Source organism: Rhincodon typus, chromosome 7 (assembly GCF_021869965.1).
Source record: "Rhincodon typus isolate 14 chromosome 7, sRhiTyp1.1, whole genome shotgun sequence".
Taxonomy (NCBI): Eukaryota; Metazoa; Chordata; class Chondrichthyes; order Orectolobiformes; family Rhincodontidae; genus Rhincodon; species Rhincodon typus.
In genome coordinates this window covers 58,319,918-58,346,152 of record NC_063338.1, presented here as the reverse complement: position 1 = coordinate 58,346,152, position 26,235 = coordinate 58,319,918, and the positions used below count along the sequence as shown (strand labels likewise).

At 40.0% G+C, this 26,235-nt stretch overlaps 1 protein-coding gene across 2 annotated transcripts in view; it reads left to right on the top strand.

Moving 5' to 3' along the window:
- slc38a11 (solute carrier family 38 member 11) overlaps positions 1 to 26,235 on the top strand; it is a 72,600-nt gene that overhangs the window by 23,163 nt on the left and 23,202 nt on the right. For both annotated transcript variants that reach the window (XM_048598989.1, XM_048598988.1), the window contains exons 6-7: positions 1,323 to 1,429; positions 7,320 to 7,399. In XM_048598989.1, the coding sequence (XP_048454946.1) occupies positions 1,323 to 1,429; positions 7,320 to 7,399 (187 nt within the window). The remainder of the gene's footprint in view (positions 1 to 1,322; positions 1,430 to 7,319; positions 7,400 to 26,235) is intronic.

Sequence of the window (26,235 nt, the reverse complement as noted above, 5' to 3'; positions counted from 1 at the left end):
GGGGGGGGGGGGGGGGGGGGGGGGGGGGGGTGGTGGTGGAGGTGGGGAAGAGACTGGATTTTCAATTGCAGCAGCAATCTCATCATGATTGCCACTGCGTGGATCATCTAGGCTAATGATATGGAGAAAGACAACTTTAACTTACCATCTTTCAATACATGGATAGCAATAATTTTTCATCTTTCTTTAACCTGGTAACTTCAATTGTGTTTTCATGTGGAAGTCAAAGTGGTCAAGTAACCAGTTTTCTAATTATCATAGCTAGTGAGGCTAAAGGGTATAGTGTAATTAGGAGCTAGAAGTTCAATCAGAACACCCTCACTGAAATCTTCCTAATAATGCAAATCACCATCAAATTAGAATTCTACTCCTCTTTTTGACCACTATAACTGCATTTTGGGTTGGGACTTCTGGTCCTGGCTTTCTTCAGCCACGTGGACCACACCTGAAATTGGAGTTCTTCTTCTTAATGCTGTACCACCAAAGGAAGATGAGCCTTTTACAGTGTTAGCTGCTGTATTCCGGTGAGCATACACGACTGCACTGAAATGTTTTGGGACATTGAACAGCATTTCATTGTGTGGGTGAGTAGACAGATGAATATGTAGTTGTGTAAGGGGTAGGGTGAGTGAATGAAGTAGGTGAGTGGGTGAAGTTAGTCACTTAGTGGGTGGCAGCTGGGTAAGGTGGAACCTTGGCAAAGTAGGGTAGTAGGATGGTAAGGTGGCAGCTGGTTGAAGTGGGTACATGGATCAGGAGCAGTTGTCACATCAATCAGAGTGTGTGGGCCAGTTAGATGTTGGGGGCTATGAGTTTTGGGAAATACGTAGAGTTGAATCGGGGAGAGGCAGAACGTCAGTGGGGAAGCTGGGTAGTAGGGTGGTCAGGTCTGGTTGGGGTGGGTTGGAGAGATAATGGGTTAATTGGGGGACACAGTCAGAGGGTTTGGCCAAGGTGGACACAGTTGGAGGATGGGTATTCAGGTACTTAGGAATTAGACAAGGACTTTTCAAATATGTTACAGGTTACTGTCCAGGTATGTAAGTCAGAACTAGCTTAGAGTTGGGAAAGTAAAAGTTCCCAATCAATTCCCATGGAGCTCTGCACAGCAGATTTTCCATAGGTCCAGATGTGCATCTTCAGCCATACATCCAAAACGCCAATGATTCAGAGACCAGAAGATTTGGCCCATTATTACATGAAATTCAACTCAACATAAATGTTGTTGCCATGTAAATACGTAAATAAGTAGAGTATTGTGAATTATCAGGTCAGAAAATCTCAGTAAAATTAAATTCTAACACTTTGTTTATCTTTTTCAGTGGGTCCTGGAAGCATATTAGCTGACAGACACTTTGTAATTATGCTAACAACCATTCTGCTTACTCTTCCATTGTCCTTGTATCGCAACATTGCTAATTTAGGAAAGGTGATTATTGTTTTAACTTTGAACTTTAACTCCCAATAGTTAAAGTTTTTTTTTTGTGTGGGTAATTTATTCACTGCTGTAATCTGTACTCTAGTAAAAGAAAACCTTGAACTTCAATATTAGGTATCAGTGTACCAAACTTTATCGCCCTATGGTAGCTGGGAGCCCAGTTCTCATCTGGGCAGAGCCATTGTTGCACCAATCTGCATTCACTGCTCACAATGTGGTCTCCTCGACATTGGGAAAATGAAGCATAGACTAGGTGATCACATTGCAGAACACTCACATTCTGTCCTCAAAAAAGACTGAGGTTCCAGTTGCCTGCTACTTCAACACACCAATGTGTTCCCTGGCCAGCATCTTGTCTCAGGCTTGCTGCAGTGCCTCATGAAGCTGAGTGCAAGCTGGACTAACAGCACCTCATTTTACACTTGGGAACTCTGCAGTCTTGTGGACTTAATATCAAGTTGAACAATTTTAAGGCTTGAGACATGTTCTCTTATGTCCCTACCCCAACTCCCACAGACCAAGCCTTGTCATTACATGGGCTGCTACCACTCACAACCCATTATCAGTTACTCAAAGGCCCCATTACCAGCTATTCTTTCCCCCAGACTGACCTTTAGCCACTCTTTTGTCAGTCCAATTGTGTTTCTCCCTCTTTGGATTCTATCTCCATCTATTGTTTATTCTCCTCCCTCCCCGGTCCTTTTTCCTTCTGAATAAACACAAGCTTTTCCTAGCAACCATCAGTTCTGAAGAAGGATCAATAGGCCCAAAACATTAACTTTCAACAGATGCTGCCAGAACTGCTGAGTTTCTCCAGCAACTTCTGTTTTTGTTTCTGATTTTCCAACATCCACAGCTCTTTTAGTTTTCCATTGCACTGTTGATTTTTGTGGTTGTGCTGAAGATAGAGGTTTTCACCCAAACACTTTTCATAACCTGCTGGTATGGTGGCAGCTTTGGAATGCTTCCACATCTGCCATCAAAAGAAATTAGGGAGTTTTTGCTGCACAGATACATGCATACTGACAGGATTACTTTCTGATAACAGCAGAAACTCTGGCAGCTATGCACTAGGATTAGGGAGGATCCAGACAATTCATTTGATCATTGGCAGTAGAACTTAAGCTACATTTTGATGCATGATTCTAACCTTGCCTTTACTCATTAGTGTTTTCTCCTGTGAAAAGTGATCAAGACAAACCTTCTTCATAATTCAGAAAGGCAGGAGGTGTTGTGACTTCTATAGAACTTGCTGCTCACAATGTATTCGAATGATATTAGGATAGAAAGTGAATTACTGCCCCATCATATTAAGCAAATCTATAGTTACTGCATCAATATCAGCTGCTTCAACATAGCAAGCTCTCTCTGCATGATGGTTACCAGGCCATAGGTTCTCGACTGTCAGACTTGGTTGATTTTGGAATGAAATGCAGTCAGATGAAAGCCCTGAGGATCTCTAACACCGCCCAATAGCCCTCTTCGAGGGTAACCTCTTGCTGTCAGATGGGCATCACAGTTTGCCACTCAATGAGGATGAAGAGTGGAAAGAGAGCTAAGTGGTCCTACCTTGGCTACAACTCATTCATCCTCACCTACCATGTCTAATGATGCAGAGGTATGTAGCCAGATTCAGGTCATGTACCCTGGCATCCTTCAAGCCAGAATACTCCCAAGCCTTAGTTTCACTCTTAAATGAGATTCGTGCATCTTGTGTTGTTAAGACTCTCTGTATTGCAACTTCCACTTAACTAGAAGCACCAGAATGTTTTACACTCATCTAACAAGACCAGCATAACTCCCTTCCTTACCAAGACAGTTGTAATACTGTTTATGCAGGTGCATTATAAACATTTCCTGAGCAACCATCATTTTCTTCCAGATTAAAACAACTATTTTATAGCTATAGTTCTTAAGGTAACAGTTATCCTGGAGGATGAATTATGTCAATGCAGCTGCTTTTATTCAATGAATGGGATGAGGAGCTTGATGATGTTTTATTGGAATCAGCACATTCCATTTACAGATTTCTCGATCACTCAAATTCATGACCTCTCTTGTGGTGCAGAGATAATGTCCCTAGCCCTGAACCAAGAGACCTGGGTTCAAGCCCACCTGCTCTAGAGGTGTGTAATAACATCTCTGAACAGGTTGGTAAGGGGGGGAAAAGAAGGTTAAATTAGAAAAAAATCACAACTTAAATACTTTCTTCAAGTTCTGTGCTATTCATTGTTGACAGTGGAATCACCGGCAAGAAAATCCACATTTCCACAGCTGTGAGGCTCAGAGTCCCACTAAAGAGTTTGTTTGAGTCAGATCACCAGGCTGATGGTGTTGGTGAAACATACTTTTATCTGTCCAGAGGCAACTGCACCCTTGCTTTGAAGACCTCGTTGTGGAAAAACTTGATGTGAATGTACTTGCACACATTCTGCTCTTAGAAACCAATATGTCAATTTGTACAGATATGTACCTAGTGCTGGTTGGTGGCTCCACCACATCCGCTTTTGGATTTCCTGCTTCTTCCAGTCCACACAGAGAGAGGCAAGCTCCCTCAAAGTTAATGAAAGCCTGGCCAGGGAGTTTCACTAATGATCAGAATATCTTGCAGACCTACACATTTGCAGTTGTGCCATTGCCTGTTTTTCAAGATAACAGTGTATCGATCCACCCAAGTTAGCTTCCATCATATATTTTGGCTAGTATCGCTGATAGAATTTGCGTCACAAACTTCTCCTGTGAACTGCGAGTCTTGTTTTACAAGTTAGTGTTTTGCTTGAATAAGACCAGCAATGAAGATTCTCAGAATGACATGACACAGCAATGTATCATACGTAAGCGCCATTGGCTGTTCTCAGAGCCTGTTCTTCTGGATCCATATCACATCTTGTCCAGCATACACATTCTCAGGCTCACACACTCATTCAGGGGTATGTGAGCATCTTCAGTCCAACATTCGCAGGTTGCAATGACCAAGTTGACCCTTCAAGTAATGTCAGTTTGGGTACTGTGCAGCCTCCAAGCACAAACATCACCTTCTGCTGTGTGCCAAAGATAACCATATGGAGTTGAAACAAAATGTTGATGGCCATGAAGGCCATTGAGTCATGGCTCTGACTCCTCAAAGTCAGCCCACCACCTACAATGCGTATGCCAGGTTGTGATGTAATATGCTCCACTTTCCTAGCTGTGTGCAACTTCAAAAAAACATTCATGAAGCTTGACAACATCAGGACAAAGCAGCCTGTTTGATTGGCATCACATCTACCAACTTCAACATGTACTTTCTATTCTACCGATGCACAGTGGCAGCAGTTTGTACCATCTAAAAATGCACTGCAGCAACTTACCAAGGCCTCTTTAGACAACCTGTTCCAAACCTGCAACTCTACCAAGAACAAGGGCAGCAGATACACGGGAACCCCACCACCGACAACTTCCTCTCCAAGCAACTGACTGGAAACTACATTCCATCTCCTCACTGTACCTGGGGCAAAATACTGGAGTTCCCTTCCTAGCCATTCTGTGGGTATTCCCAACCACTGCTACCACAATGGTTCACAAACACAGCTCACTATATACTTCTCAATCATAATTCATGATGTGAAATAAAACCTTGCCTGTCTAGCAAACCCCACATCCTGTCCAGGAATAAAACAAAATGTTCTATGAAGAGGCCACACTCTACAACTGATCATGTATATCCAAACAATTCATCACTGGTATGTCTGGATCTGGAACTGCCCTCAAGGAAATGACATGCTGTGTCTGGGATGATCTTCTAGAGGCCCGAGTCATCAAGTTTGCAAACATTCTCTATCGTGATGGCAACAGTCCTGAAATGATGATGTGTCTGTAAACTATACACTTTGTTATACAAATATGCCATGTTTGTTCCTCCATACATCAGGCATCAACTTCTGCCATTCACCAGGTTTAACAGGACCCTTTTTCACCAGCATCGCTACCTTCCAATCTGAATATCCCTCTTTCATCTTTTGTATTCACCTGTTCAAAAGCTTTTCAAAGAATTTTACCATTATTTGATTTTAAATGTTACCTCCTGGTTACCACCATTGCCCATGATAGTTTACACATCATTGGCTCAATGAGCTGCTTGTCCCATCCAAAGAATACACGATCATTCTCAATAATATCATGTGTTGGGGTGTGATCAACTCAGGTCAATCACCCATCAATATTTCTATGCCCTTAAGCTAGCATCCATTCAACAACTAGCTGCCATGCTTCTCTTGGTCTCCGGACCATCAGGTGCAATTTAATACCCCAGTCTTTGAGTGACCTCCAGAGATGATTTGCATCTCGTTTGCTCGTGATGTAATTAAGCATGAATGACAATTCATTTTTGTGTATGACCGTGTACATCAGGACACCTATTGGATGCTGTTCCCCAGTTGTGCTTTGGGTTTTGTCCACTAGATAAACTGCCATATGGATTGATCCCAAATCTAAACTTTTGCTAATAATATTCTAACTCGCATCAAATTCCATCATCCCTGACCTTGCTAAGTGACCAACCAAATCACTTTGATTTTAACATTCGGATCCTTCTGCCAGTGGTGGTAGTAGAGTCAGATACATTAAGGACATTTTAAGCGACTCTTAGGTAGGCACATGGATGATAGTGAAATGAAAGGTATGCAAGTTAGTTTGATCTTAGAGTAGGATAATAGGCTGGCACAACATTGTTGGCCGAAGGGCCTCTGCTGTGCTGGACTGTTCTATGTTCTTTTCAAGTCAATTCATGGCCCCACGACTCTCTTAACTCCTGTAGCTCCTTATTCTGTGTGATTTTTGCAGCCCTCTCATTTTGATGTCACATGTACCCATGATTTTAGTTGCAACATTAGTTGTTTTAGAGTTGAGCATCTATGGTCTAGTATTCCCTTATTCAACTTTTCAACCTCCATAGCTGTCAGGTCCTTAAAACATTCCTTAAAATGTTTCTCTGTGATTCTACTTTTGGTCATCCGTTGTTATGATTATTGTATTTCTGAGATTTTTTTTGTGTTAGCCTCGTATTTTTCTACATTTCTTTGTCCTGCTTATCCCTTTTTAAGATGATCTCTGTACTTTTTAAATTCAGCTTGTTTATTCACCCCATTGCTATTTGTGGAACCTTATTCTGTACAAATGTGTTACTGCATTTCCCTATTTGGTAACTAATTAACTGCATTCACAGCATTTCAGATTGCAAAATTGTTTGGATTTCAAGTCAACGAAAGGCACTATATAAATCCAAATACTTTATTTCAGACAAGTCACGGAAGATGAATTAATTTCATCTTGTAATTAAGCCACAGAAAAATCCATGAAGTACTGAAATTAACCAGTCTCCAGAAAGTCCAACAGATGTGAAAAATATTAGGCCCAAAAGCTTTTGAAGTAGCAATTGAATTCTTGAAAAATGTAAAAAACAGAAGTGGGCCAACTAGTTCACGTATCTTCTTGCATTATGTCAAATGCCCTGCTTCTGCATGTACAGCTAAACTGTATCTGCACCTCACTATATGGTAGGTTTGCTGTCACCATCTAATAGACCTGCTTGGTCTAGTGTGGTAGAGGAAAGCCACTTATTGGTCTAAATGGAAGAGACTATGTGTTTTTAAAAAGTAATTTATTGCATGTTAGCAACTAGTTACAAGTTACAGTGCTATGATAGATACAAATGATAGGACATCCTGGATTTTAGGATCAAGTTAGTCCTTCAATGTAAATTTGGGATCCTTTGTTTTGGATTAAAAATTCTCTTCTGGTGTTAATTTTCTTCTATTTTGATGTGTTGTGGAGATTAGCTTGTTAGTTTGACATAAGATTATTGAATAAACAGCAATTTACTTCCTTTTTGTTATCTGTTTAGGTGTCATTTTCCTCACTTGTTTTAACTATTGTCATATTGGTAATAGTTATAGTCAAAACTGCAACACTTGGACCACACATGTAAGTGTTCTCACTTTTTAAGAGTGATTCATGGCTATCTTAATTAAATGTGAAAGTACAGCAGTGAAAAAGGTTGAAGACTTAACTGTGTTTGAATGTAGTTCTGATTCTATTGAATACTATTTCTGTTTTGTTTATATTGAACAGTTGCAGATGTTAAATATTCTGTCAAGTTTGGCATCAATAGTATTTTTGTATGTGCATGCTAGTCTCTCATGATCAGGCAATAAAAACAGAAATTGCTGGTAAAGCTCAGCAGGTCTGGCAGCATCTATAGAGAGAGAAACAGAGTTAACATCTCAAGACCAATGTGACTCTTCTTCAAATCAAGATCTCCAGTATTTCAGTATTTTGCTTATCGTCTTATGATTAGATGCTTACTATTTTACAGCCAGATGCTATTTCTATAATAGCATGAGACCCATTTTAAAGTTAATACTTTTATTATTTGAACTGGATACTGTAATTTCCAAAGTGGGAGAAGGTGGCCTATTTAACGAATGTAATTCAACAGGTTGAATTATTTTGTTAACAGTACATGAAATAACAAAATGATCCCCACTGAATTAGAGATAGTAGGAACTGCAGATGCTGGAGAATCCGAGACAACAAGGTGCAGGGCTGGATGAACACAGCAGGCCAAGCAGCATCACAGGAGCAGAGAGGCTGACGTTTCGGGCCTAGACCCTTCATCAGAAAAGGGGGAGGGGAAGGGAGTTTTGAAATAAATAGGGAGAGAGTGGGAGGCGGATAGAAGAGGGCCCTAACTTGTTTTATGATGAATTTGTAGCATTGAAGATAACTAAAGAAGTTACATGTTCCCCTGTTAGTGAACTAGTGTAACTCCTCTGACCAGTAATTTCTTTGAACCTGATTAATACTGTACAAGATTAAGAGGATCACTGTCTCTCACTATGTCTTCCGTTGCCAGCACTTCCATACTGACTTAAGTTGTGCCTGTATGTTATTTATCTATTTATAGTTTTGTTATGCAGGAAGCCAATTTCTTGATTTTGACATTCTGGTGAGCTCTTCTTAACTATAATAGGGTCAGTTGTCCTGCCAATTAAATTGGCCACAAACATCCTTAGTGGAAGTCTCCTGCAGTAAGCCCAGCTGTCATTTTAACATAACAGAGTGGATGCTTAAGGAATTTCCAAATTCATTTCTACTTTCTCAATGTGAAATGCTCTTTGGGAGGCGCTGTTTGAATAACTCATTAACCAAGATCTAATCAACTTCTTACACATTGCTGCTTTATGATGCTAATCCTATGAGATTTAAACATAATTTAAGAATACAAATAAACAATTTACATTGTAAAATGCATTTCACACCCTCAAGATATCACTAGCTGCTTCAAAGTCAATTATGTATTTTCAATGTATAATCACTTTTTTCATGTTTATAGATCTGATAAATAATTTATGCACAGCAAGACTACACATATAATAGTACGATGAATAACCAGTTAATCTTGTTACGTAGTGGATAAATTGCTGATCAACCCTCTTTTATTTTTATAATGTAGAAAAGTCATTACAATAATGACTTTTGTATATTAAGGAGGTGATATTATGAATGTTAGACTTTATATGATGGTTATGTTTTAAACTATCTCCTTTAATTCAAAGTAAATGGACTGGTTTGGAAAGGGGGTGGAACCTTTTCCTAAATCTACCTGGAGACAAACCCTTATGATCTGCTTGTTATATAGATAACAACATAAATTGGAACTTACTCAAACTCAAGTCAAAATGTAAACTGTTGACGCAAAGAAGAAACTGTTCATGGCTCATAGACTTATGAAGTGTCAGGCATAGTCATGTAAGAATTTGGGTGAGAAATGAAAAGTAAGTGCAGCTACGTCAGGCCCAAGAAAAGGGACTGCTTTTGGGTTAGTCATCAAGTGGACTGCTGATGAGAAAAGAAGATGTAGAGCTGGATGAACACAGCAGGCCAAGCAGCATCAGAGGAGCAGGAAGACTGACATTTCGGGCCTAGACGTCTCGGCCCGAAACGTCAGCGTTCCTGCTCCTCTGATGCTGCTTGGCCTGCTGTGTTCATCCAGCTCTACACCTTGTTATCTCAGATTCTCCAGCATCTGCAGTTCCTACTATCTCTGGTGAGAATAGAACCCTTGTTTGAAGAAAGGATTTTGGAGAGTCAAAACCATAGTTTCCAGAGGATACTTTGCTGTAGTAAATCCATTAGATTCTGCCTAGGAGATTGAACGAACAGCATATGAATCATGCGTGGAGTAGTACATTCATTCCTTCAAACCTGCTCTGTGACTCTGTGAGATCATGGCTGGTCTGATTGCTTCACATTCCTATCTATCCCCAATAACCTTTCACCCCCATACTTATCAAGAACCTATCTAATTCTGGCTTAAAAATATTCAAGGTTGCTGCTTCTACCACTTCTTGAAGAAAAGACTTCCAAAGACTCATGGCCTTTTATGAGAATTAAGTTTCACCTTGGTGTTGGAGGGAGAGAAGAAAATCCTGCTTAAGTCAGGAGAAGCTTAAGTTTTTTGAGAGAACCATATAATTGATGTGTTATGGGGTTTTTGGATATGTTAGGGGAGGAACATTCAGCAGGTCTGGCAACTTCTGTGTAGAGAGAAACAGATTTAATATTTTGATTCCAAAATATCTCTTTTCTGAAGAGTCTTATTGGACTCAAATCATTAACTCTGTTTCTCTCTACACAGTCACTGTTCAGTTTCCCGACCAGTTTCTGTTCATACTTCAGATTACCAGTATCTGCAATACTTTGTATTTATACCTTTCTTGTAGTTTTGCATTTTGGTTACATATTAAATAATTTTTAATTTTTAAAAGCAATGTTCTACAATTGGGTTCTGAAAAAGAGACTTTGTATCAAAAGTATTTACTCAATTTCTCTCTCCGCAGATGCTATCAGGTCAGCTGCATTTCTCCAGCATTTTTTGGTTTCAATTCAGTGTTTAGTCTGTGTTGATTGGTGCATGTTTGTTAAAACATAGTATTATCTAATGGGATCCTTTGAGTTAGTAACTGGAAAATTCATATGTTTAAAAAGTTATCAGCCTGTACAGGGATCACGGTATTATATTTTGGTCATGGCAATTCTGTGTTAACAGTACTATTTTACAACAGAACAAAACTGTTGTTTTTGAAAATAAAGATGCAACAGATTAAAGAAATTTTGTGATGTTTGAATGATATCAGATGCTGCATTCAGCTAAAATAACACATCAAATATTTTCATGACTGTATACCTAATCTGAAAAGTAGATCTGGAATGTGTCTTATTATAAAGCAGCAATTTTATTACTGATGCAAAATCTGCTGTCTCACAATTTCATTTTTTTTTTCCATTAGTTATTTCAGCAAATTAATTTACAAAGCTTTTTCAATGATTGAAAGCTGTTAGCTGTAATGCAAGAACCTTATTTCATTAGCAGAAAAGTCTAACCTACAATTGGTGAGTGAAAGTAAGCGTTATTGAAAGTGGTCCAGTTTGGCAAGCATTCTTTCGTTACTAAGTGCAGAGAGCCAAAACAACTTTGTATTAACTTCATTGTGATTTAAATCATCATGTAGTTCATTAACTAAAAGGTTCTCCACATGCCCTCTTCTTGGAAGTTGTGCCACTTACTCGAGAAGGACCGTTAGTTATTTTTAAAATATACATAATTTTACTATCACACCAGGGGTTTGTTAAGGAGTAAAGTTTTGCTATGTGAGTGATTTCAACACAACCTAATTATTAGTGTAACTATATTTTGCTTCTTATGCCTGTAAAGATTGTCATTTTAAAGGGGTGAAAATCTCAGACGGGAAGTATTCGTTATGTCAGCTGGCAGCTTTTTTGTTATTTAAGGTTTCCTCCCATGTGAAAATATAATTTGTTAGCACAACGTTCTCCCTTTGTTTTCATATCCACTACTTAATACTACAATTAAGGGTTACTCTGAATGCAATAAATTTTCCACTAGTTCCCTCTATTCTATAACTTTCCAGACCTACAGTCATGCCAACTCGTGCAGATCGAGGTCACTGTGCCAACTGACATGCTGCTGCACTGATTTACCAGTCTGATGGACCAACTCTATTGTCCCACCTGGAGCTGCAATAATTGCAGCCAAGGCAGGAATAGACCCTTTACTCTTTGGATGACTTGTAGCTAGTTTAATGGCTTTTGGTGAAGTTCTTTCTGTCTGCAAGCAGTTTTTTTTTTGCTGATTTTAAAAGAAGATAATCAAAATAGTTCCCTCATCACTTTCAAGCCCCTTGTTTTTTCCCCAAACAATTGCCTATTGATTCCAATCATCCTTTGTTGTCATTTGCAATTGAACCAGTCTAGTTCTGATGAATGAACCATCATAATATATTAGACAATGATAGGATTGATTCCTATTTGTCTTATGCACATTAAGATTCAATATACCCTGTTATCCAGGTGAAACAGAGAGGGGAACATAAAGCTCATTTGTTGCTGATACATTCTTAAACCAATGGATGTGAAATTCTCCAGAAGGCAGTGCATGTCCATATTTAATAGAAGCATAGAAACAAAGAAGACAGGAGCAGGAGGAGGCCATTCGGTCCTCCGAGCTTGCTCTGCCATTCTTCACGATCATGGCTGATTGTTCGATTCAATAGCCTAATCCTACTTTTTCCCCATAACCTTTGATCCCATTCGCCCCAAGTGCTATATCTAGTCGCCTCTTGAATACATAATGGGGTATTTACTTAAGATGCAAGGTTGTTGAAATATTAATAGCCACGAGTTGCATGTGCCATTTTAATTGTCTTTTGTCTGATTTCAAAGTACTGACTTGAAGTTCATAACATACTGATACATGACATGTGGAAAAATGTTTATATTATTAATAAACTCCAAAATAGATATTAACATTCTTGGTGCCAAAATCTGAAAATATAGCCAAAAGCAACATGGATCACAATTTGCAATCATTTCAGTATTCACTCTCATCTCAAAACATCTTCCTTTCAAATAAGTTATATCTGTAGCAAACCTTATCATGTCATATACCACGGTTAATTCTATGTCATTCTTATTACCTTTCCTACACTGTCCAACCCTATAAACCTCCACTTATGGTGCTACAACACCTATTTGTCCATAAACAGAAAAGTATCTCCAAAGAAAGACAAACCAGCAATTCAAACTTTTTGGTTCCCTCATTTCTCTTATTGTCATATTTTAGTACATAATTTCCAGATGTCATATAAACTTACATATACTTTGAATGTACTAATTACTTCCTCAGCTTCCCTTCAAATGATTCATAATTTCCTTCAGCTAAACATAAACAGTTTAGATAGATGTTTATGACCAAAACACTACTTCTGCATTAATATTGTGTATACAGTTCATTGCCCTGTAATTCATTGTGGTTCTCATGTTCTAAATTAACCTACCTTTTCTCTTTCTGGTCCCAAGTCAAATGCCCTGATGGGTTGGCTATAAACTAAAACTACCATAATGACTCTGATCAACATGGAAGCTGGGGTACAGCTGGGGTACTTGGGGAAATAAGTAGTGATGTATTAAAACGAGTTTATATTACAGAAGAGGAGGTATTGGAGGTCTTAATACATACAAAGGTAGATAAATCGCTGGGACCTGATTAGGTGTTTCTCAGAACCTTGTGGGAAGCTAGGGAAAAGATTGCTGGGTCCCTTGCTGAGATATTTGTAACATTGATAGCCAAGGGTGAAGTGCAGGAAGACTGGAAGTTGGCTAGTGTGGTGCCATTATATAAGAAAGGCTGTAAGGAAAAGCCAGTGAACTATAGACCGGTGAGCCTTACATCAGCAGTGGGAAAGTTGTTGGCGGGGACTCTGAGGGAGAGGTTTTACATGCATTTGGAAAGTCAAGGACTGACTAGGGATAGTCATCATTGCTTTGTGTGTCAGAAATCATGCCTCATTAACTTAATTGAGTCTTTTGAAGAGGTGACGAAGAATGGCGAAAGCCGAGCACTAGACATTGTCTATGTGGACTTCAGCAAAACATTTGACCAAGTTACGCTTGGTAGACTGGTTAGCAAGGTTAGATCACATGAGATCCAGGAGAGCTAGCCAATTGGATACAAAATCAGCTTGAAGTTAGGGGACAGAGAGTTGCTTTTCAGTCTGGAGGCCTGTGACAAGTGGTGTGTGCCACAAAGATCAGTACTGGGTTCGTTGACAGGTCAAGGCAAGGGGGGGAACTGGGTGGCAAAACACAGACTGGACACTTGGTTCATTTTAATATTCTACCAGCAGCTACAAAATTCACCCAGGTTTTTATTTAGATATGATCCTATCAATTCCAGGGCGTGGTAGAAATTTCAACAGACTAGTAATTGAGAACACCGACCTCACATTCTGGGAACATTGGTTTGAATTCACAATGCCAGATGATGAAATTTTAGTTTGAATTTTTCTTAAATTTCTGGAATTAAAGGGAAGATTAATGGTAGCCATATTGGTTGTCATAAAAATCCAACTGGTTCACTAGCTTTTTAGGGAAGGAAATCTGGCTTCCTTTCCTGCTCTGGCCTATGTGTGAATCCATTTCAACAGGGCTAGAATACAAGAGCGAAGATGTACTGCTGAGGCTCTGGTCAGACCACATTTGGAATATTGTGTGCACTTTTGGGCCCGCTACCTAAGAAAGAACATGCTGGCATTGGAAGGGGTCGAATTGAGGTTTACAGGAATGATCCTGTGGATGAAGGACTTGTCATATGAGGAGCGGTTGCGGGCTCTGAGTCCGTACTCAATGAGAGTTTAGAAGGATAAGTTGAGTCTGATTGAAACTTACTGAATACTGAGATGTCTGGATAGAATGAATGTGGAGAAGACATTTCCTCTAGACGGAGAGACAAGTTATGAGGACACAACCTCAGAGTGAAGGGTCAACTCTTTAGAACTGAGACTAGGATGAATTTCTTCAGCCAGAGGGTGGTTAATCTCTGGAACTCATTGCTGCAGAAGGATTTGCAGGCCAAGTCATTGAGTATATTTAAGATAGAGGTAGATAGATTCTTGTTTGGTAAGGAGATCAAGGGTTATAGGGAGAAGGCAGAAGAATGGGCTTGAGAAACATATCAGTCATGATCGAATGGTAGAGCAGGTGTGATGGGCCATTAGCCTAATTCTGCTCCTGTATCTTATGTTCTAATGGTGGACAATTAAACAGCTAACAAGCATTTGAGGTTCCAAAACTGATGTTCTGATGAACAGTCACTGGATTCAAAACATTAAGTCTGTCTTCCTGTCACAGATGCTGCCAGACCTGCAGAGATTTTCCAGCAACTGTGGTTTTTGTTTCAGATCTCCAGCCTCCAAAGTTCTTTGTTTTGTTTTACTGTTTTGCACTACTCTTAATAACATTCTCCAAATGTGATTTTCATCTAAGCCCTCCGTCTCTCCTCCTAACATTCCTCCCCTGATTCAGCATTCCATTCCTCCTATTAGTGGCCTGCAGATTGCTTTCTGTAGCTTACAACTGTCATAAAAATGTAAGATGTTGTTGCATGAGTTTCTGAAAATCTTTGTCACATTATCATCAAGAGCAAATACATAGTTGACCTGCATAGTTAACTGTGAGAGAAGTCAGAAATTATCAGAGCTTTTATTGTCAATATCAGGGCTGCCAGAAGTCAGATATTTTGAAACAAAGCAGATAATATGAACTTTCCTTTGGTTTTACAGCTCGTTCTAGCTTACAGCTACTCGCCTGCATGATACCTGAATGGTTATATTGGAAGTAAAGCCAGATAGAAAGTACAATAAATTAGAGTGGTCTACTAAAACACCAGTGCTTCACTTCTAAGCCCTGGTCAGTAAAAATAATTAAAAATAGGTGGGTGCGAAAACATTGTTTACAATATTACTCATTGGCCCAGCAAAATTGGGGAAGCAAAACCTTCAGAGAGAAGGCTCTAATTTAAGCCATCCAAAGATGATTAAGAATTTAAAATGTTATATGTCAGCAGCTCGATTGAGTGGGAGGATAGAGAATGTCACTCTTTTCATGTTTAAAAGCTTTCCACGAGAATAACTTTTCAGAAATGGCTCAGCAGTCTTTTCAATCTTTGCATTTTCTGAACAGCATTAATTATAAAAGACTGTTAGTCGTGAGTTCTGACATTTAAACATTCAATTTTGTTTTCTGTGGTTTTGCTATAGATGACATCAGCTTAGCTAACTGGTGGGTAGATGCTGGCCAACATAGATAGTCTTTGGTTTCTTTGAAAGTAGCAAGTCATTTGAAAATTATAAAATAAAGCATCAACAAAAAATTTAGCTAATGTGGTGTGCAGAGAAATAATAAAAACATACATGCAAGACGTTTTAAAGTATATTTTTCTTCTTTTATTTTAAGCATAATGTGACACATGAATCATTTTTGCTGCTTGACACACACTATAGTACCTCCCTGTTTAAGTCTCTGGAATTAATATATGGAAAATGGAGTTTCATCATCTTGTAACTATGGCAACTGTGTCTAGCCAACAGTTTTTTTCTGATATAGAATGTTAGTTTGAAGATTCATTGCAGGCAATATTTCTTCATAAGAAGTAAAATGTTAGTCCAATTTTGAAGATAAGGTTCAAATTTTGCCACATCAGTAATATAGCCGAGTTTATCCAGAAATCTAGTTTTGAAGATAAAATGGAAGTCCATTTTAATGTTTGAATCTCACCAGATCAGGAAAAACAGCTAAGTATATCTGGAAGAATTATTGTAAATATGTGATGTATTTGTCTTTTTGCTGAGTAAAGATGTGCTTATTATTGCATGCTGGTTTGTCTAGCTTCAGAGAGATTAGTCAATTGTTGATACAACTGGTTTAGTGTACAATAAGCAACTGTAGAGACCTCTACATAACCATGTCTTTCTCTGTAGAAGTGATAATCATTCTCCGCTTGCACCCCTACCTCCAAGTCTCTCAGTCATCTCACTTATAATTTAATGGGAAGTGCTATTTACACGGTTCCAAACATTAACTCTTTCAAACCTCAATCAATACTCACTGAAATCACAGGAGCCATAATTTGATTTTCTGTTGAAAGTACAGAGATTCACAGCAGTTTGTAGTTTCATCCAAATGACTGAGTACGTTAGTCACATATTCGAAACTGCATCAATTTGTTGTTTTTTCCAGAAATATGTCCCTTCAGTCACACATGGATAAACAGTGTGACATTATTCTAGTGGAATGTAGAAGTAAATTTAATGTGGTATTCATTGCACTTGGTCAGGTAATAGAGTTGTTCATTTATTTATTTCCATATCTTCTAAAGGCCGACCCTTTCTAGCTTATCTTACCTTCATCTCCTCAAATCCTGGCTTGAAGGGGAACTAGTAGGTGGTAGTGTTTCCATGTATCTTCTGCCCTTATCCTTCTCAATGGGAATGATTGTGGGTTTGGAAGGTGATGTCTAAGGAGCCTTGGCAAATTTCTGCACTGTGTCTCGTAAATGGCACACAATGTTGCAACTGAACAGTGATGTGAATGTAATGAATGTTTGTGGATGTGATTACAGTCGAGAAGCCTGCTTTGTCTGACAGCATCAAGCTTCTAAGTGTTTTTGGAATTGCATTGTCTGATCAAATTACAGTCTTAATTTGTGCCTTGTAAATGGTGGACAGGCTTCCTAGAGTCAGGAGGTGAATTGCTCATTAACGATTCATAGCCTCAGGCCTACTCCAAAAAATACTGGAAATCACAGCGGGTCAGGCAGTGTCTGTGGAGAGAGAGCGAGCTAACATTTCGAATCTAGATGACTCTTTATCAGTGCTGATGTGAAGTATGCATGAGCCACCATTTATGCAATAGTGCGGGATGGAGTGCTGGGAGAGAAAGGATGCTGATAGTTCAGATTAAGTGATTGGAATGTGAGAATGGCAGAACAATAGTGTGTCTAACTGCCAGACTGGAAATAACAGATGGTCCCACTGGAAGGCAGGAAGGGGAGACGGTATATGGTGACAGAGAATGCAATAAGTAAAGCTAAAAGAAAGTCCAGAAATGGGTTTACAATCTGAAGTTGGTGAACTCAATATTAAGTCCAGAAGGTTGTAAAGTGCCTAGTCTGAAGATGAGATGTTACTCCAGTTTGCGCTGCAATTTGCTGGATCATTGCAGCATGCTGAGAACAGACAAATGGGTATGTGAGCAGGACACTGTTAAAATTACCAGCTACAGGAAGGTCAGGGTCATGCTTGCATACGGACCAGAGGTGTTCCGCAAAGTGGTCACCAGTCTGCATTTGGTTTCTCAATGTACAGTAGGCCACATTGGGTACAGTCAATGCAATAGACCAGATTGGAGGAGATGCAGGTGAAATGTTGCTTCACCTAGAAAGACTATTTAAGCCCTTGGATGACGACCTTCTGGACTTAATATTGGGTTTAACAACTTCAGATTGTGAACCTATTTCTTCCCTTTCTCTTAGCTTTACTTGTTGCATTCTCTGTCACCATGGCTCCTCTCCCCTCCCCTCACTCCAATGGGACATTTGTTCTTTCTAGTTTGGCAGTTAGACACATCACTGTTCTGCCATTCTCCCATTCCGATCACTTAATCCGCACTATCAGCACCCTTTGCCCCAGCACTCCATTCCCCCACTACTGCATAAAGGCTGTCCCCTCCACGTTTCACATCAGCTCTGATGAAGAGTCATTTAGACCTGAAACGTTAGCTTGCTCTCTCTCCATGGATGCTGCTTGACCTGCTGTGATTTCCAGCATATTTTGTTTCCAGTGCAGATTGCAGCATCTGCAGCAATGTAGAACATTGAACATAGAACATTACAGCGCAGTACAGGCCCTTCGGCCCTCGATGTTGCGCCGACCTGTGAAACCAATCTGAAGCCCATCTAACCTAAACTATTCCATTATCATCCATATGTTTATCCAATGACCATTTAAATGCCCTTAAAGTGGGCGAGTCTACTATTTTTGCAGGCAGGGCATTCCACGCCCTTACTACTCTCTGAGTAAAGAACCTACCTCTGACATCTGTCCTATATCTATCACCCCTCAATTTAAAGCTATGTCCCCTCGTGCTAGCCATCACCATCCGAGGAAAAAGGCTCCCACTGTCCACCCTATCTAATCCTCTGATCATCTTGTATGTCTCTATCAAGTCACCTCTTAACCTTCTTCTCTCTAACGAAAACAGCCTCAAGACCCTCAGCCTTTCCTCATAAGACCTTCCCTCCATACCAGGCAACATCCTGGTAAATCTCCTCTGCACCCTTTCCAATGCTTCCGCATCCTTCCTATAATGCGGTGACCAGAACTGTACGCAATACTCCAAGTGCGGCCGCACCAGAGTTTTGTACAGCTGCAACATGACCTCATGGCTCCGAAACTCAATCCCTCTACCAATAAAACCTAACATACTGTACGCCTTCTTAACAACGCTATCAACCTGGGTGGCAACTTTCAGTGATCTATGCACATGGACACCGAGATCTTTCTGCTCATCCACACTACCAAGAATCTTACCATTAGCTCAGTACTCTGTATTCCTGTTACTCCTTCCAAAGTGAATCACCTCACATTTTTCCGCATTAAACTCCATTTGCCACCTCTCAGCCCAGCTCTGCAGCTTATCTATGTCCCTCTGTGACCTGCAACATCCTTCCGCACTATCCACAACTCCACCAACTCCTACTTATATGGTTAGTCCAGTTCAGTTTCTGGTCAGTGGCAGCCCCCAGGATAGTAATGGGGTGGGGGGTGTATTACCAGCAGTAGTAATACCATTGAGAGTCAATTAGTGATGGCTAGATTCCCTGTTGTTGAAATCAAAATCCATAAAGAAACTTGTGGCAACATTTGACACTGAAGAAAAATTCAGAAAGCAACATAAAGCATTTGAGACATGACTGAGAGCACTTAGGAACATTAAAAAATTGAACGTCCAAGGCAGAGGTACAAGATACATTTTGAGATAATGGTTGATAGACCCGTCCCAAGTCCAAGTTGAGTTCTGAGGTCATCAGATACTGAGGATATTGGCAGGGAATGTAGACATCACTGGCTCGGACAACATTTATTTCCCATCTTTGATCATTCTGAAGAAGGTGGAGCTCAACTGTTTTATCCATGCTAGGATCAACGCTGGAATGAGGTCAGGAGCTAGTTGCTCCTTCAGACTCCAAACTAAATATGAGTGTATATATGTCGCTTAATAGCACTGCCGATGACTCCTTCCATCTCTTTGCTGAGGACTGGAATTAAACTGATAAAGCTGCAGTTGGCTAGGTTGCATTTGCCCTGCTTTTTGTCAACAAGATACACTTGGTAATTTTCCAGATTGTCAGATAAATGCTAGTGTAGCTACTCTGGAAAGTTTAGCTATGGTTGTCTATAGTTCTAGAGCAAAGTCTTCAGTGTTAGTGCCAGAACATTCTTCCAGGGATGCAGAAATCACAAAATAAACCAATAAATCAGATAAGTATTAAACAATTTAAATACTTACATGATTATTTTCCAATATAGGAATTCATTTGGGAGATAAGTAGAATTCAGGGAATGCTTTGAAGCATGCAAAAACCTCTTGTTACAGTTGGGAAGTGCAGGAGAAATATCTGTAATAGCTGTGAAAGAGGGAGAACATCAGTTAGAGCCACCACATGTGTGTAAACCCGCCAGTGCAATGGCAATGTGCTGTGCAGAAGAATAGCCATTACTGCAGAATAATTATCATAGAATACCAACAGTATGGAAACAGGCCATTCAGCCCATCTAGTCTGCACCAACCCTCTGAAGAGTGGGTTAATTAGAGTGCAGCACCCACTTGTATATATTGAGGATTTCATTAATGATCTCGACCAGATAGTGAGAAGATGAGACCATACTGATTTAAAATCAGAATTCATAAGAGACCATATCATAAGCAATACTGATGAGTTTCTGTGAAATGTGTTACAGTTGAAAGGAAACCTAACTCTAGAGAAAGCCAGCCATATTGTGAGTGAAACTGAGATCCTCAGGCAAAGCAGATCACTACAAAGAGGATAAAATAAACCTTATCTCAAGAGATATTGACATTCTGTCACCATGGAGTGTTTGCAGAGGATGATTTGAATGTCTCCTTAATGATTATCAATCAGACTGGCCAGCAAATCTATCATGACTGCCATCTTGGAGTGAATAGCCACTCTGGGATTACAGATAGTCCTACTGTGCCCAGGAATGCAGTTAAGTCAGGTGTTGGAGGTCTTGGTGAACAGGTTAGGTGGGGAGAGGATATGGGTTTAAGAATTCAGGAGAAGGGTTAAAGGGGGAGGTGACTTGGACAGGAAGGTACCTGCAATGACCATGGCACCATGCAACATTTGTTTCCCTCAGATTTATGTCAATTGCCAGCCTGTCTATCTAAAGATGCCAGGCTCCCTGAATGCTGTGGGCCTCCACCCAATGCAGATAAGCTACCAAAAACAGTGGGATGTTGGCATTAAATGATATTTAATTAGCCACTTAAGGGCCTCAGTAGTTTCAAGCACAGGTAGGCCATTCAGTGTTTACCTTGCCACCTCCATTGCATCCCCCTGTTTGAAACTCTTCAGAGTGGATAGGTGAGTTAGATGAGTGTGATAAAGCCACACACTGGATTTTGCCTGCCCCTGCCTTCAAACCCACTGCGGGAAACATAATTTCCACGATGATTTGTTTAGTAATTGCAAGTAAAATGGACTGTTAAAGTACCATGATTCTAAATACAGAAATTTCAAAATTTACTTCACCAAGCCTGGATTTATGATTTGTCAAATAATTTCCTTTATAATTCATAAATAGTTCTGAACTGAAATATTGTATAAGTTCTGTTGTTATTCACATCAGAGGGTCACAGAATTAGATATTACACAGGCTGGCAGTCATTATGGATGGTATACCATTGATTTAAAAATCTGGTTATCATTACAACGTGTTGTTCACAGAAGGCAAGAAGTTGAAGCTTTTCATCTTGCACTCATCAGACTAGGATGCAAGAAACACATATGAAAGCCATTAGATCTTTATAGTGATGTGTTACATTCCCTGAACAGGTCGATGACTTAAAATAGAAACACAACCAATGGAAATAGTCAAAGGACAGGATTTCACATTTTAAGATATTTAATCTAAAACACAAACTAAAATCACCATAGAAAGAAACACTACATAACAAGTAACTAAGAAACAAACTAAAGAAAAGCTAACCAAAATATTCTTTATGATATGTTTTTACTGTACACCACACTTTCAGCAGATAATAATGCTAAGAGACGAAGATCCAAGTTCTTTTTTACTTTCACCAGGACCCAGTGCCAGGTTAAGGCTTCCAATGGCCTTCAGAAATCATTCCACTTCTTCTGAGCATCCCCAAATCAATTTACACCAATGAGGCCACTTTGGCAACTCCCTGTTCCTTAAATGCCTTGACATTTTCTTGGGAACTCCGTTCTTTGAACACAGAATCAGTCTTCCCGCTATCCTGCTTCATTTCTGACACAAAAAATGATTGTTTTCTCTGCTCTTCACAGCAGCAGCTGTTTCTGTCTCCCTCTCTGTGGCTGGAATTGACAATAAAAACTGAAAGAACTGTGATGCTGGAAATCAGGAACAAAAACAGAAGTTGCTGGCAAAGCTCAGCAGGTATGGCAGCATCAGTGTAGACAAAATCAGAGTTAATGTTTCAGGTCCAGTGACCCTTCCTCAGAACTGATAATTGACAATATTGGTCTTGCTTGTTGACCAGGGAGCCAGTGAGAGACCTGCAATGCTTCTAAGGAAGGATTGCACAATCCTCTGGCAATCAGGCAGTTCTGGAGACACTGATATGTCTTCGTCAGGGATTAGTTACCCAAGTGTAGAGGTATTGCTCACCAGGAGCTGCAGTTAATCAGAAGACTGGCAGTTCCTACCCTCACTCCTGAATTCAGCAGGAGGACTTGGTTGGCTGAAGAGCAGCTCTGAAGTTCAAGGATCCAGGAACAAAATATGTGATTTGTGAGGTGCGGATGGTATGGGGCTCGTGCTTTCCAGGAACTGGGTTCATTGGGAGAAGACGGGCTGGGTGGGTATTGGAAGCAAGGGGCAGGGTTGTGATTCTCAGGACCCAGTGACTGATGTTCAGTCTCACTGTCAGTCACTAACTGCATTTGATTAAGTGTTCCCACAAAATAGTCCCAACATCTCCAATCTATTTTCATAAGAGTAGTCCCCCATATCTCGAACCAGGGGTAGTTATCGTTGTATCAAGTGTTAGGCTCTGAAAGGGTTAATGCTGAGGACTGCACTAAGCGCTGTCCAGTATGATGATGTAATATTGTTATGATCCCAGCTGATTGATACTAGGCAAGTCAGATCCCAGAGTGACTTAACAAAGCATAATTTTCAATTTTGCAGTTTGGTTCCTGTCATGGTTAGTCAATGAACATATTCACATAAAGCTTCCAGTGTTCTTTTGTTAAAGAACAGAATTTTATCACACAGAATAAAGAAAAGAGCTGTATACATATAAACCTATAGAAAGATCTTAAAATAATAAGCAAAATGAAAGATTCATTTTAGTTCCTGAATCCCAGTGTAGGAACATTCATGTCTTAAACTCTTTAACTTCTCACTTAATTGACTCTTCCCAGCCATGATGACCCTTTTGGGTCAGAGGTCATGAAAGTTTCTCCATTAACTCCCATAGATAAACACTTTTAAGACTTCACAAATTAAACTTCTGCTGATATAAAACTGATCTTCTAAAGTGCAACATGATTCTGAACTGAACTCATATTATCAGTAAGCACTGCTCTGTTTTCCTGTTGTCATAAAAGTTCAACTTTGTTATACTTCATCATTTCACAACAAAGGTATCTTTCTATGTACTGGAAGCCACATTCTTTTCTGAAAATGATGTCTGTAGTTCACTACTCCAAATGACTTTCTGACCACTTTCAAAAATATGTTACTTTTATAGAGCTCAAGCTGCAAATCTACCTTATCTCTACTTTAAAATGCAAATTCTTGAATGAAAATACCTTATTAGAAACATTTATCAAAATATGGACTTAGGTGGGAGAATTGCTTTGGATCTCAAAGGAAAGTTTATTTTAATTCATTCAGGTGATGTGGGTGTTGCTGGCTGGGCCAACATATTTAGCCCCTAATTAGTTGTTCTCGAGAAGGTGGAGGTGAGCTACCTTCTTGAACCGCTACAGTCACAGTGCAGTGACAATGGACGAATGGTGATATATTTGAAAGTCTGGATGATGAGTAGCTTGGAGTGGAACATACAGGTGGTGGTGTTCCCATATATGTGTTGCTTTTGTCCTTCTTGATGGCAACAGTCATGGGTTTGGAAAGTGCTATTAATGAAATATGGTGAATATCTGTAGTGCATCTGGAAGATGGTACACACTGTTGCCACTGTGCATGGGAGGTGGAAGGACTGAATGTCTGAGGAGTGGTACCATTTGAGGGGCTGTTTTGGAGGTGCACCCATCCAGGGAGCATTCCATCACATTCCTGCTGTCTGCCTTATAGTTGGTATGCAAGGTTTGGAAACACAGGACGTGAGTTGCTCGCTGCAGGATTCTTAGCCACTGACGTGCTCTTGTAAACATTATATTTAGCTGGCTAATCTCGTTCAGTTTCTGGTGAACCTGGTAACCCCAAAGATATTAACAATTGGAGATACAGTGCATATAATGCCTTTGGACATCAAGGGAGATGGTTGAATTCTTGCCTGTTGGAGAAGGTAATAGCCTGGCACATAAGTGGTGCAAATATTAGTTGCATCTCATCATCCTAGACTTGGATATAGTTCAGTTCTTGTTGCATTTATAATCGGACTGCTTCAGTATCAGACAAGTTGTAAATGGTGTTGAACATTGTCTAATCATCAGCAAACATCTCCACTTCTGACCCACTGATGGAAGGAGATAGATAGTTGGGCCTCAGAAATTCACCGGAGGATCTCCTGCAAAAATATCCTGGAGCTGAGATAACTGGTCTCCAAAAATCACAACCATCTTCCTTTTGTGCCAGGTATGACAACAACCAATGGAGAATTTTCCCTTTGTTTCCCATTGCCACAATCAGTCAAGTATGGCCTTGATGTCAAGGGCAGTCACTTTTACCTACTGTCTGGAGTTCAGCCCTGTTGCTCATTACTGAATGAAGGTGATGATTAGTTCAAGAGCTCAGTGACTCTGGCAAAAAACAAACTAAACATCAGGGAGCAGTTATTGCTAAGCAAGTGCTGCTTGATGGCTCTGTTGATGACACATTTTATCACTTTACCGATGATAGAGAGCAGACTGATTGGATGGTAACTGGCTGGGTTGGTTATAGCCTACCTTTTTTATGTTCTGGATATACCAGCATAATTTTCCACATTCAGGCAGATGCCATCATTCAAAACTGGATATTACAGGAGTGTAGAGCTTAGACCTGATCCATTAGTTGGGAATCACTACCCTGTGTATCATTTGCTGCTTATGTTGCTTGGAATTCAAGTAGTCTTGTGTCGTAGCTTCAATGGGTTGACACCTCATTTCATGTCTGAGGGCTTGTTCCAAACCTGAGAGGTGTCCCCACAGACTAGTCAAGCAACTGACTGACCTTGTCTGTGAAATAGGATTTCATGAATATGACCATATCCCAGACACCACCACCACCATCTCAGATTTTTGTTTTTGCTCATTCACAGGATATGGCCATTGTTGTTTAGGACAGCATTTATTGTGCATCCCTAATTGCCCAGGGAACAGTTAAGAGTCAACCAAATAAATGCAAAGCACTGTGGATTCGGGAAACTGGAATAAAAAACAGGAAGTGGTAGAGAAACAAAGCAGAGAGAACAAATTAATGTTTCAAGTCCTAACTCACACTCTGAAGAAGAGTCATACCTAGAGTTGAAACTTTATCTCTGTTCCTCTCTCCACAAGTGCTGCCAAACCTGTTGCGTTTCTCTAAACTTTCTGTCTTCATTTAAGAGTGAATTATCCACATTGTTGTGGATCTGGAGCCATATGTCAGCCAGATCAGGTAATGATGGCAGATTTCCTTCTCTGAAGGATGGTAACGAACCAACTGCATTTTAATGAGAGTCAAACTGGTTGCCATTGTGCTACCTTTTTTTTATTCCACACTATTATTGAATTCACATTTCACCATCTGCCATGATGGGTTTTGAACATATGTCTTCAGAACATAATCCCTTGAATTCTGATTGGTCCAGTGAAATTGCTACGCGATAACCTCACACTGACATGATGGATAGCCTTCTGTCTAAGCTGTAATATTGCACGCATGGTGACTGCAGGTTTGACTTCTAGTTTTGGAAGTCGCTGCTGCACAGGGGCCTCAGAGGCCTGTGCAGCAGCTAAGAAAATTAGAGGGAACACTGATGTCAGACCCATTAGAGATGGCAGTAAAATGGTATATAGTAGGGAGGGAGTTGCCCTGGGGGTTCTTGAAATTAACTCTGGACCCAATGGTGTCTCAAGGAATCAGCTCAAGCAGAACCCAAAATTGGCATCAATGAACATATTATTGTTGAGCAAGTGATGCTTGATTGCACCATCTATAATACCTCTTATTACTTTGCTGATGATTGAGAATAGACTGATGGGTCAGTAGTTGGCCAAATTGGATACGTCTTTTTTTTTGTGAACAAGACATGCCTGGGTGATTTTCTACATTGCTCGGTCCGTAACAATATTATGACTGTACTGGAACCACATGATAGGGTGCAACTAGCTCTGGAGCAAAAGTTTTCAGTATTATTGCCAGAAAGTTGTCAGGGCCAATAGCCTTGGATTATTTCAG